The sequence below is a fragment of the Typopeltis vanoorti genome, chromosome 10, assembly GCF_054136105.1.
Source record: "Typopeltis vanoorti isolate ZY-2024b chromosome 10, IOZ_Tvanoo_1.0, whole genome shotgun sequence".
Lineage (NCBI taxonomy): Eukaryota > Metazoa > Arthropoda > Arachnida > Uropygi > Thelyphonidae > Typopeltis > Typopeltis vanoorti.
The window spans coordinates 134290629-134303893 of NC_143558.1; the positions used below are offsets into that span (position 1 = coordinate 134290629).

The window sequence follows — 13265 nt, forward strand, 5'->3', positions numbered from 1 at the left end:
TCTACTTAGGGCGATTTACAATTAAGTCGCAATTCTAGATTAATCAGAATTCTTCACTGAACGTCCAGTTTCTTCATATTATCTGATTGCGGCATTAAATTCCTTTAATTATCACTGCTGACTTTACTTTCAGCTAACTATAAAATTCACTTCGTCTTTACTCGCTTATAATTATTATCCCGCCCTTAAGAACTTTTTATTTACTTCCACCTCTCTAGTTTATACCCTTGCTTCCTTTCACTTCAAAATTTCCGTTCCAACTCTCTCTTGTTACCTCTATATAATTTTTTTATTATCCTTCTCCTAGCTCATGCTCTGTTCCACTCGCGCTCGCTTCTTCGTGCGTCTCCATGACAACAAATAAAATATAATAAAATTGAGCTATTGCATAACTCTAAACTTCTATGACAGAAAATAATAGAGACTATTTACATTTCAATTAATACGCAGTTAAAATTATCAAGTACAAATTCTATAATATTAACATAGTAATAAATAAAATAACTTAATAATATTTAATACAGTATTTTCATTATTAATACATATATCTTTGATTAATTAATTTAATATTAGACAAAATTATGGTAGTTATATGAATATTTAATTGTAAAATAAGTGATTTACATTAAATAATATTTACAAGTTTTGCCTATGTGATGGAAGATCATGTTGGATTCTGAAACAAATAATAATTACTCTAATCTCTACATAATCAGAATCCAACAGTACAAAAAGAAACTGGCTTGAAAATATACAATACTTTAGCAGTGCCCACATTATCCTATGGCAGTGAAATTTGGGCAACAAACAAACAATAAAAACAAGTAAAATGAGATTTATGAGAAGAACTGCAAAATACACATTATTAGATCAAAAAAGGAACGAAGACATTTTAAAAGAATTAAAAACAAAATCAACAGAAGAAAAACTAAACAAAAATTGGATAGAACATGTAAACCGAATGGCCAGCACCCGACATCCAAAACAAATACTAAAACATAAGCCAACTGGAAAGAGAAGGCAGGGTGGACCTCAAAAAAGGATATTGGATGGATGAGACCGGAACAGACCAATATGGTTTATACCTGTAATTAGTGTTATGATAATTAAATATATATTTATTTATTTATTTACAGTTATGATTAACTTTTCCTCAGTTATAACATTACTGGAAATAACATTACATGGCTCATTCTATTTCAAATAAATACACTGTTTGCATTCTACCTTGTATCAACTGCTTTTGCTACCAAAGATGGTCTGTAAGTTTCAGATTAAAATATATGGCCTTATAATCAATATATGAATTATGTAAATAATTCATACAGCATCTATTTCAGCATATAGTAGTAATAAAGCATGAAAGAGATATCCTATAGTCTGACTAAATTAGAAACAAAATTAGTTTTGCACTTCATGTAGTTGTTCCAGTTTATAAGTGAACTGCTACAAATCACAGGTTGTAACACAGTAGTTGGACATTTCTGGTTTAAACTGGATAACAATGGTTAGCAATAAACTGTAAATAATTTGCAAGAGGCCTTTTTCATGATGTAATGATGTATCTAAAGTAACAAAAATAACTTATACAAAGAGACAGCACACTTTCATTTTAGTTAACACTTGCATTGATATCATTCATTATAAAATCTTTCAGTTAAGTTCAATGGCTAAAGCACACTATTCCATTATTCGCTATAAGCTAGAGTGAGATTTAACTGCAGTTACAGGAATCTGAACCTACTGATTCCAACAAACTCCTGTAAGCTGTTGTAGAACACTAAGTTATCCTTGATAAATGTTACCTTTTTGTCCCTTTCATCCTCAATTTATTTTCGCTTAATTGATTATGAAGTATATTCTAGGGAAAAAAAAACATGCATCTGAAATAATTTTTTTTGCCCTTTGAAATATTGCCATACATATGCTATAAATCCCAATTTATAAACAACATATCTTAAGGACACCATTTCAAAATATCAACTCCTACCTCTCCTTCTTCTTCAGATTCCTCTTCAATTGGTTGTGATACAATTGTCTGAGATGCTTCACCAGCTCCAACACCAGATTCAGGAGCTTTGAATTTTTCTGCTGCAGCCATCTGAGCTTGTTGACTAAGATCTTCAATCTAGGAAATATAAAATAAAGTCGCAAATCTGATTTAGCATACTATTTTGCATGATAGTAGTACTCAAATATTTCAGTGCAGTGTCACTTGAAAATTTGTCATATCATTAATTTTAAGTTTGCTCTAGAATATAAATAAATCATTATGGCCAACTTTCTAAGCTATTCATTAATAATTTATTTCTTAATAAGAAGCTGCTCTATCAGTAGCTTGTAGTGGCAGTGGTCTGGTCCAGTATACCAGATTTCACTAAGGTAATTACAAGAATAAAAGAATAAGACATACTAAAAAAAAAAAATAAATAAATAAATGAAAACATGCTCTGGAATGCATTACTCAGTTTAATAATTTTTCAAATAATTACCTGTTTTTATCCTTGCTGACAACTTCATCACATGCTTCCCTCAAAAATCGATAAACTTTCTTTTAATCTGACACTCTAAAGCTTGGTTCTTGTTTTAAAACTCACTTCATAAAAATCAACTTTTTCTCCAATATTTGCATAATGTTCATAGTCCATATCTGAAAACTTTGACTGACCGTTCTTAAAAGATGCTTTTCTTTTCAATATGATACTCATTTTAATCCTGCTCAAAAATATAGGTAATTAATTACCTCCTATTTTAAATCCTCTGCCCAGTGTTGTAGCTTCACTCAATCTGACACCATGATACTTTTCTCACTTTGGTATTTCTGTCATTCATCTGCCAGCATCACTTCTTTCATTAATTTGGTTAAGATGACACCTGTATTCAATTCTGCTGAGTTTGCTGTTGACATAGCTGATTTTTTATTGTTCCAAGATGAAAACAGCAAAGACCTTGTTTACATAAGTGATGCCTCTGCTGACAATCTTGGGTTCTCTGCACTTCGTACAGGCTACAATGGAAGTCTCTCCAGTTATCTAACTTTGAGCACTTCAAATCTTTCTGAAGATGAGCACAGAATCAGGGAAACACCAGCTGACTGATTAAAATGGTTGTTTTAGAGTATTTATATTCATCATCAAATTCTGCCATTTACCTCAAGGGGTGTATAGAATATGATAGTACTGCATGAAAAACTTACATCATTACTGACTTCCTATCTACAATTTTCCTCCAAATCAATCTGTTAGCTGTCAAGACTCCAACATTATCAGATGTTATATTTCTATTTATATTTCTTCTAAGGCATTTTTTACCATATCAATCAACCTATATATTGATCTGCCTCTGGGTCTTTTTCCTGCCAACCTGGCAGAGAACACTCGTTTTTGCTAATCTTCCCTCTCTCATTCTGTTAAAGTGACCATACCACCTGAGATTAGCTCCGCTAACACATTCATGGATGCTAACAATGTGAAATTCTTTCCTAATATCCTCATTTGTAATATGATATTGCCATTAATGCCATCTGTTCACACCCCTAATCTTTCTCAGGACTCTCATATCTGCGGTGTCTAGTCTTTGGTCAAGTTTTTTTATTTCTAATCCAGCTCTCAGATCTATAAGTTAAATTGTTTTAACACTGTCTTGTATATATAGCTAATTTAGTGTTTTAACTAATTTCTCTCTTATTCCATAAATATTTATTCAGTTGACTTCCTATTACACCAGCTTTGTTGATTCTAATATCTATTTCCATATTTAATTTACCATCTTCACTAAAAATCGTGCCTAAGTAACTGAAATGTTTTACTTGTCCACAGGTTCTCCATTCACAATGCAGTTGACATTTTCATCGTCTTTGTCTTGTTATTGCTGACCTTCATACCTTATCTATTACAACAGTTATTCAATTTAGTCAGGGAATCTTGCAGACTTGTACCAGATTTATTTAGAAGTATAGCATCATCCGCATAAAGTAAAGAGCTGAGATTACCATCTCCAATTTTGATATAATGTTTAATACCACTTTCCTTCATAATATGATCCATATAGATAATGAATAACAGAAGGAATATTGTACATGTTAGTCTGATAAGAGTATTTTCTATATAAAAATAATCATTCAATATTTCAATATTATAATAAACACAGAACCTGCAAACGGATAAATTTGTAATGTTGTCCATTCTTTTTTCGTTTCCTGATTTGTGCTTTAATAGCAAATATAAAGAAAATTGTTAATGCATTTAAGACATCCTTTTATCTTGCGTACAGTAATTCTTACACAGAAAGCTACTTTCACTATTCATCAATCTTTTCAAGAGTGTATCTTAATGAATAACATTATATACAAGGATATGAGTGTTTTAATAGTGAACTTATGCTCAGAATCATATTTTTCAAGGACAATTAGTAATCTAGGAAGATAACTCATTTAATTAAAAGAAATTTTTCTTGTAAGAGGGAGGAAATTATGATACTTGTATTAAATCTCAAATCCAGTAAATATTGGATAGTAGCTTATAGTTTCAGCTATATAAATTTTTAATGGATACCAGAAAATATCATTCCAAGCCAGTTAAAGAATTGGCTTTTTACTCTAACAGGTTGACTGAACACAGGAAACAGAACATAAATGAAGTTATTATATTAGAATATGCAGTGCAGAAAAAAAAATTGAGCTGTACTCTACTAGAAAACATAATAAACAGTGAAAAGAGTTATTTTTATTAGTGTTTTTTACATTTTTTTTTTTTTTTAGTTTTTAGCTCCAAAATGTGTGGGGCGGTCTTCAGCAATAAAAAAAAAAAATAATTAGAAACCAATTAAACAGAAAAGGTAGATTACAAGTAATTTATATACATATAATCAACACTTAAGCAACAAGTATGTCAAAACTAATGCATATTATCATGCATGTGTACATAGAAATAAATTAGAGCACACAATGGAACACAGGGGTTTCACTATGGATGGATATTTATTGATGGAAGGTTGATAATACTTCAGACACAACCCTTTTCAGAAGAAATCTAAAATATATAATGTAAGAAAAATTCCATCATCAAATTGCTGATATGTATCCTCAGGGGATGAACAGTTATGAAGGTTTACAATTTTTCTCCAAATGCACTTGTGATCTATCAGAACTTACATTTCAGTCTTCTAAGGCACTTTTAATATACCTAGATCTAGTCTCTCTCTTGAGGGTCTCCCCCCCCCCACCACCACCACCTTTCCATTCCCATTCTGTTTAAGTAACCACAATCTTAGATTACCTACACTCACATTGCTGAATGCTAACAATGTCAAAAGCTCCTTCCTGATATCCACATTTTCAATATTTCTCCTATTTCTTGTTCTTTTCTCCATGTGAATATCAAATCTTTATGTTAGAACATAGTATGTTAGACTACTCCACGTCCTTAACTGAAATCCAACAGGTACTTAATATTATTACTAATCTTGCAATTTTCTATCAAATCATCCCAAAACAATTCATTTCCTACTCTTCCGTTTACATCTCCAATGAGGACAAAATTTTCTTTGTCAAATGCCTTCTCTAATGACTTGAAGAATTCCTCCACTTCTTACTTAGCTAATTCCCATCCTGATGATGACTGCCATGCATCCCTAGTTGATACTGCCTGTTATTCATGATTATTATTATTATGTGACACTTCAAGGGAGTCTAAAGATTGATCAAAAAAGGGCACCTACTCTACAACTCTGTCTCCACCTGAGTACTCAGTTCATCAACTACACCAATGTCATCTACCAGCCACCACCGTATTTCCACAGACAATCACAAACATCCATGCCCATGGCAGGATTCAAACCTGCAGCCTTTTGGCTGGTAAGCAGATACGCTAACCACTCGGCCAATCAGACCAGGTAAATGTTATCCTCATGTTTACTGTTGAATACTGCATCCTGTAGTTATTTAGAAGCATCACACCTGTTTTAGTCTTTCAGTGTTAACAACTATACTGTCCTTGTACTTTTCAAATTTTTCTGCTGGTTCTGCTTCTTTTCCACTGATGCTTCTGATTATGATAATGCCCATCTTCAATTCTGACAAATATCTGGAGTTTGTTTCAGAAGCTGACTTTTCACAATTCACCTGTTCTCTGATTAAAATAGTAGGTCTTGTTTCACCAGGCAATGCCCCAGCCAGCCCCTGAAATTCTACCATGCTGTATCATCATTTTGGTTTAAGCCATAAAGAGTGTACAATTTTGCGCTAAATCCCAAACTTCAAGCCCCTTGTTCATTCCATATCCAGGTAGATACCTACTTATGGGATGCGCTATAAGTAGGTGAGGATTGGACATTAAGCTAGAAGCCCTGGTCAGTACTCCATATTCCTTAAAAGGCTATATAGAGGTATCCTCCAGTTATCTACCTTTATCCCTTATGTAACCCACAAGAAAATTCCGCAAAAAAAAAAAGTAGCATTCAAAATATTACATATTGCATCTAGAAATATAATCTATGAAAAAATTGAATAGCATCATACCTTTGCTTCACCAAAAACAATATAGGTATCTCCAGCAGGACTCTTATACACATCAGGTTTGGTTATCACAAACAAGATATTTTTAGACTTTCGAATAGTTACACGGCTCACTCCTTGAACCTGTTTCAGTCCTAACTTAGACATAAGTTTCCTTGCCTTTTTCTCACTCCTGCTCTGCTTTGCTTTACTAACTAATTCCTCTGTCAAGCCAGCCATCTGAGCCATCTATAGGAAAGAAACAGATTTAAAATCTTGTTCCAACAGTAAATATATTACAAAATAAAACCTAAAAAACTAACAATTACTATAACGTAATAAAATGAATAGCTTAGGCACGGATAGGGAAAATGATCTTCAACTTCCAAATTTATCACATTCAGTAATGAATTCTTCAGCAATACCTGTTAACAAACTGAAATGTATTTTGTTAAGTGAAATTAAGTTAGGTGATTTAATATATTTTATGGTACTGAATTCAAATCAGCAATCATAAAATTTTAAGTATAAAATCGGTGGCATCGAGTGCCCATTTTGGTTGGGTGTGCTGTTGCGTGGCTTATGCAATCTGTGCTACAAAATTCACAATTTGACCATATGATTACATTCTTATTCATGTATAAAAGTTTTAAGAGTGCATAGCGTAATTAGTCCAATGCAATTAATTGTAGGATAACTTTAAATAATTTTCATTGTTACCAAATCTATAGAGAATGGGCGAACGTGTTTAACATATATTAGAAAACAATAATGAAAGAGAATGCTATATATAGTTGGTATATTTGAATTGTCCGTGTGGTTAGCCTAGTGGCTATGTGCTTTGCCACCATATGCCTGGGGAAGGAGTGTCCTATGTTCGATTCCCATTGATGACGATGCGAGGAGCTTAAGGATCTTCCTCAGCCATAGCCAAGTTAGCCGATCTTGGGCGTGGACAGCAGCCCCTGTGCATCTGTTCAAAGGTGTATGAATTTGTGACCACACGCCCAGGCTAACAACAAAAATGTGATGCACTGTTTAAGTGTCGAAAAGTGTCCTCTTCATAAAGCATTAGTTAATGTGTTTGATTTTAGGAATTATGCAAAGACAGGAAACAATTAGGGGAGTCTTTAACTAGGAATAAATGCAAAAATATAATATCGGTGGTATTGCTATTGAGTGGAGGATTAGGACTGCACACCCAGCATGCCTGGAATATTCACCCCGATAATAATATATATATATATATATATATATATATATGTGCCACCTCCAAGGAGTCCAAAGATTCATTGAGGGAGGGCATCTATTCCACAACTCTCTGTCTCCACCAACTACAGCAAACTGCATCATCTACACTAATACCATCTGATAGATGGTGATGTTAAATTCACATATCACTAATTCCAGTTGAAAGTGATAAAGAGTATCATGTTTTATCAATAAGAGAGGGTTGAGCACTAAGCACTGTTTACTGATGGCCTGGTTGGCTGGGTAATTAGCATATCTGCCCTGAAGGTTTGAATCCTACAGTAAACATGAATGTATATGATAGTGGGAGCTAAATTTCACTGTCTTGTGCAAGACCACTACTTACTGAAGAGCTGAAGTGGCTTGGAAAAAAGTTCCATATTTGGTCTGTAGATTAGGGTTTTTGGATTTGTAAAAAAGTAAAAACAAAAAATAATAAAACAAATTTAATTAATTCATAAAAACAATTGATAAAATCAAAGAAATTTTTAAAAATAATTAGTTTTCAAGGTAGCTAGAACTTAGAATTTCATAGTGCTTAGTATGAATTTGTAAATTCACCATGAAAAATTAGTGAAGGTAGCTGAAATAAACAAAAAGTTGGTCCTTGGTGGAAATCCTAACAGCAGAGTAGCAAACAAATACCAGATGTATAGAAATATTTTGGGAAATTTTGGAGTAAAGAGCAAAGCTAATAATAATGAAAAGTACCTGCTGAATTTCAGTTCAGGACATGAACTAATCACCACTAATATCATGTTCCAGCATAAAGATGTGCACAAATTCACATGGAAACAAGACACAAAAGTATATGGGAGATTTGAAATAAGAAGTCATCACTGAATATCATACCAAAAAAAAAAAAGAAAAGAAATTATTAAAAAGAAAAGTCAAGCTGCTTTCTGGTGTTAACACAGACTCAACACAAATATTGTTCAAGAAAAAAATGAAAGTGACTGAATACAACAGTCAAATCTTGAAAGACTCATTGGAAAACTGAAGAAAACACAGATTGATTCACAGCCAAGAAAGCAAGTTGGAAAGTTATCCACAAAGACAGAAAAATCCAAACTTCATGGTGGATTCAGGAAGCTAAAGAGGAAGTCAATGAAAATAGGGCATATTAAAAGTTCCTAGCAAGTAAATCAGCATATGCTGTGAGAATAAAGAGAAAAATGCAACAAAAAACTAACCAAAGGGTAAAACATCTTAACCATGTTGTGGGAGGACTATGGTAAGAATATAAAAGATAAATATCATGAAGGTGGCAAAATATTTTTGAGGTTATTTAAAAAAATCGTAGAAGAAAAAATCATGCTGGTAAAAGGAATAAAAAATTATGATGATGACATGTAAATTGAAGATATTCCTGATGTAGAAAAAGCCACAGCAATATGATGGAGTAGATGGCATTCAACTAGCAATTATAAGTTGTAAGTGCATAATTCAGATAGAAGTCAGAGGGTCTAATTCCCAATTTGCAATACAGATCTCATCATGTCCATATATAAAAAGGGAAAAAAAAAACTAAAGTAAGGAAATTCTCGTAGTATTCTCGTAGTAAAGTAAGGAAAATCTTGTAGTACCATAAGTAATTATTCCAGATAAAGATATCCTTGATATACATCAAGGATATCTTTATCTGGAATAATTACTTCGAAAAATTGCTAAATGAAACAATCAGTGACAGCACAGTGGTAAAAAACACTCAACAGGCATACAGTCAGGAATACATATCCATACTTGAAGTAGAAAAAGCCATCAAAGGCTTGAAATGTAGAAAGGCAGGAGGAGTAGATGATATTCGACCAGAAATGCTGAAGTATGGTGGTATAAAAGCCTTACAGTGGCTGCACTGCATAGTTCAGAGACCCTGGTAAGAGGATGGAATTCTGAATGGAAGCAGAACTCTCATAATACCCATCTATAAAAAGGGGTATAAAACTGAATGCGAGAATTACAGAGGTATTTTATTACTGAGTGTTCCTGATAAGATTTATGCAAATATACTTAAGATATAGCTAAGAACAATTGTCAAAGGAAGCTTGGTGAAGAACAAGCTGGATTAGACCAAATTGAGGTAGTCAGGATCAGATTTTCACTTTAAGACAAATAGTTGAGAAAGCGTGGGAATATGACAAGAATCTGTACTAAAGTTTTGTAGATCTGGAAAAGGCATATGACAAGGGACCCAGAGAAAAGTTTTCAAAACACTACAATTGTATGGGGGTGAATGGAACATTATATAGAGTTGTCAGTCAACAGTTAGAATTGAAGAAAATACATGAAGATGGTTTGAAACAAAATCAGGGACAAGACAAGGATGCACATTAGCTCCACAGATCACATTGTGAAAGAAAGTGGCATCAAACCTGATATTAGAATTGGAGATGTCAAACTTAGCTCCTTGCTTTATGCAGATGTACTCCTGAACACATCTAGTGCAAGTCTCCAGGATTCACTAACAAAATTAAATAACAGCCGTAACAAATTTGGTAAGAAAATTAGCAATAAAAAGACCAAAACTATGAAAATAAGTAAGCAGCAGAATAGAAAAAACTTCAACTGCATTCTGAATGGAGATCCTATAGAACAAGTGAAATATTTCACTTGTTCTATACAAAAGAAATAGACAACAGAATAAGCAAAGCTGGTATGGTGGGTAGCCAGCTGAATAAATTTATAAGGAATAAGAGAGAAATTAGCCAAAACATCAAACGAGCAATATACAAAACAGTGCTTAAACCAGTTTTAAACTATGGATCTGAAAGTTGGGTTAGAAATACAGCACTTGATCAAAGACCAAACATATGAGGGTTCTGAGAAAAATAAGGAGAGTGAATCAATGGCATAATCATATTAAAAATGAAGATATTAGAAAGGAACTTGACATTATTAGCATTCAATAATATGTCAGCAGAGCTAATCTAACGAAAGGTTAGCAAAACAGGTGTTTGATGCCAAGAAAGAGACCAAGGACTAGGTGAATTGATTCACTCAGAAACACGAAATGTTAGACAATGACAATATTGGAGCACTCAAAAGTAATAGATTGATCTGGAGGAAAATTGTCGATAGGAGATTAATAATAATAATGTAAACTAAATCATGTAGTGCTCTCATAGTAACCTGAACACCTCTGTGGATACATATCAGGAAATTAATGATGATGATAAGAGAAAAATTAGCAAAAATAGCCATTGTCTAACATTTTGTGCTTCTGAGTGAATCGATTCACTAGGTGAATTGATTATGATTATTGATTATCAATTCACTAGGTGAATTGATAATGATAGTGGATTACTTGTTCCACTAGCTTGATTTACCTGTTCCACTAACTTGGTAGTGGAACAAGTAAAACATTTCAGCTACTTAGGCACGATTTTTAGTGAAGATGGTAAATTAAATATGGAAATAGATAACAGAATCAACAAAACTGGTATGACAGGAAGTCAATTGAATAAATTCAATTAAGAATAAGAGAGAAATTAGTCGGAACACTAAATTAGCTATATACAAGACAGTGTTCAAACCAGTTTTAACTTATGGATCTGAGAGCTGAGTCAGAAGTAAAACACTTGACCAAAGACTAGAGACCGCAGATATGAGAGTCCTGAGAAAGATTACAGGCATGAACAGATAGCATTATCATATTAAAAACGAGGATATTAGGAAAGAACTTGACATTGTCAGCATCCAGGAATGTGTTAGCAGAGCTAATCTCAGGTGGTATGGTCACTTAAACAGGATGGGCAAGGAAAGATTAGCAAAACAAATGTTCTCTGCCAGGTTGGCAGGAAAATGACCTAGAGGAAGACCAAGATATAGGTGGATTGATATGGTACAAAGTGCCTTAGACGATAGAAATATAAGATCTGATAATGTTGGAGTCTTGACAAGTAACAGACTGATTTGGAGGAAAATTGTAGATAGGAAGTTAGTAATGATGTAAATTTTTCATGTAGTACTATCATATCCTGTACATGTCAGGAATTTGATGATGATGGTAGTATAATACAAGAAAATGTGACATGGAAATAAAAGAAAGAATTAACAAAGAAAAATATGCATTTTATAGCAAGAAAAATTTGTTTATTAATAAAATGAATAAAAATCTAAAGAAAAGGCTTATTAAGTGTTATATTTGGAGTATGACTTTATATAGATCAGAAACATGGACAATTGGGAAGAAAGAAGCTAAAATGTTGGAAGCATTTGAAATGTGGTTATGGAGAAGAATGGAGAAAGTAAAGTGGACTGAAAAAATCACTAATGAAAAAGTATTACAAAGAGTTGAAGAAGAAAAGAATTTAGTGAGATTAAGAGGAGACAGCCTACTAAAAAGAATGATAGAAGGGAAAATTGAAGGGAAGTGATCAAGAGGAAAGAGACGACTAATGATGCTTGATGATATAATTGATATAATGGGCACAAGAGGATATCAGGAAATAAAGGAGGAAGCAAGAGACAGAGGAAATTGGAGGAAGAGAACCTGCTGAGTTATACCATTCAACCTGTCAAGAGACAGAACACTAATGATGTAAGAGAAAACTAAATTGAATTTATTTCTCCTATATATTTCTCTCAATGTTATGAACATCATTCAGGAGAAGGCAGATAACAGAATATTAGGTGAAATATATAGAACTAAATTCTATTTAAAAAATTATACTGAGACTTATTTATGCCTCTGGCCCCAATGAAGGTTTGACTAAGGAAGTGGATTAATTTTTCAAGGTATTAGAGAAGGTAGCTCATAGCGAAAAAGGAAAAGTCAGTCCTTGTTGGAGATATAAACAGCAGAATAGGTAATTATTACCAGACATATAGAAATGTTTGGGAACAATTTGGAGAAAAGAGCAAAGCTAATAGTAATTGTAAGTACTATTACCATTCAGGTAATTTTTGTTTGGGTAAGTCCTGAACAAAAATCTAGTGATTTTTGTTCAGGACTAGCTATTACTGACACTATGTTTCAACATAAAAATATACATGAATTCACATGGACAGAAGATGCAAATAATAAGAAAAGCCTTATGACAGTGATGTTTTCCCACTTGTTCAGGACACAAGAGTATACAGAGGATTTGAAATTGGAAGTGATCACCATTTAGTGTTTAGCAGGATAAAACTGAATTTCATACTGAAAAGAAGTGTGCATAAGAAAGTTGTAAATGAGTCAAAGTTGAGCAGCTATTAGAAGTGAACTGAAGACTGAAATCTCATTATTCTCTTACATCCTCAAGGCAGGTTGAATCCAATGTGGATAAGAGCCTTGCACAGTTCTCTGTCCAAAGAATATACCAATAGCTTTGAGAGTCCAATGCAGTTCTAAGGAATTTATGACATGTTAATCTGAGGAAATCTGTCCAATTCCGTTTGCAAAAGTTGATGCTTTTTCATGTGTTAAGAATTGTTGAATTAGGGATATTCAAATCTTGTAGCACTTGTGCATTAATCTTATGTTCTGTCCAATGTGTTCCATTGATTTTCTTGAAGCATTTCATTTCAAAAGCCAAGA

At 33.0% G+C, this 13265-nt stretch overlaps 1 protein-coding gene across 1 annotated transcript in view; it reads right to left on the bottom strand.

Annotated features, from left to right (window-relative positions):
- The window catches only part of Nacalpha (nascent polypeptide associated complex protein alpha subunit), a 68061-nt gene that overhangs the window by 10049 nt on the left and 44747 nt on the right, over positions 1 to 13265 (bottom strand). Inside the window, exons 4-5 of the mRNA XM_090399219.1 lie at positions 6518 to 6742; positions 1991 to 2128 (exon numbers count right to left, since the gene is read on the bottom strand). Of these exons, the coding sequence (XP_090255345.1) occupies positions 1991 to 2128; positions 6518 to 6742 (363 nt within the window). The remainder of the gene's footprint in view (positions 1 to 1990; positions 2129 to 6517; positions 6743 to 13265) is intronic.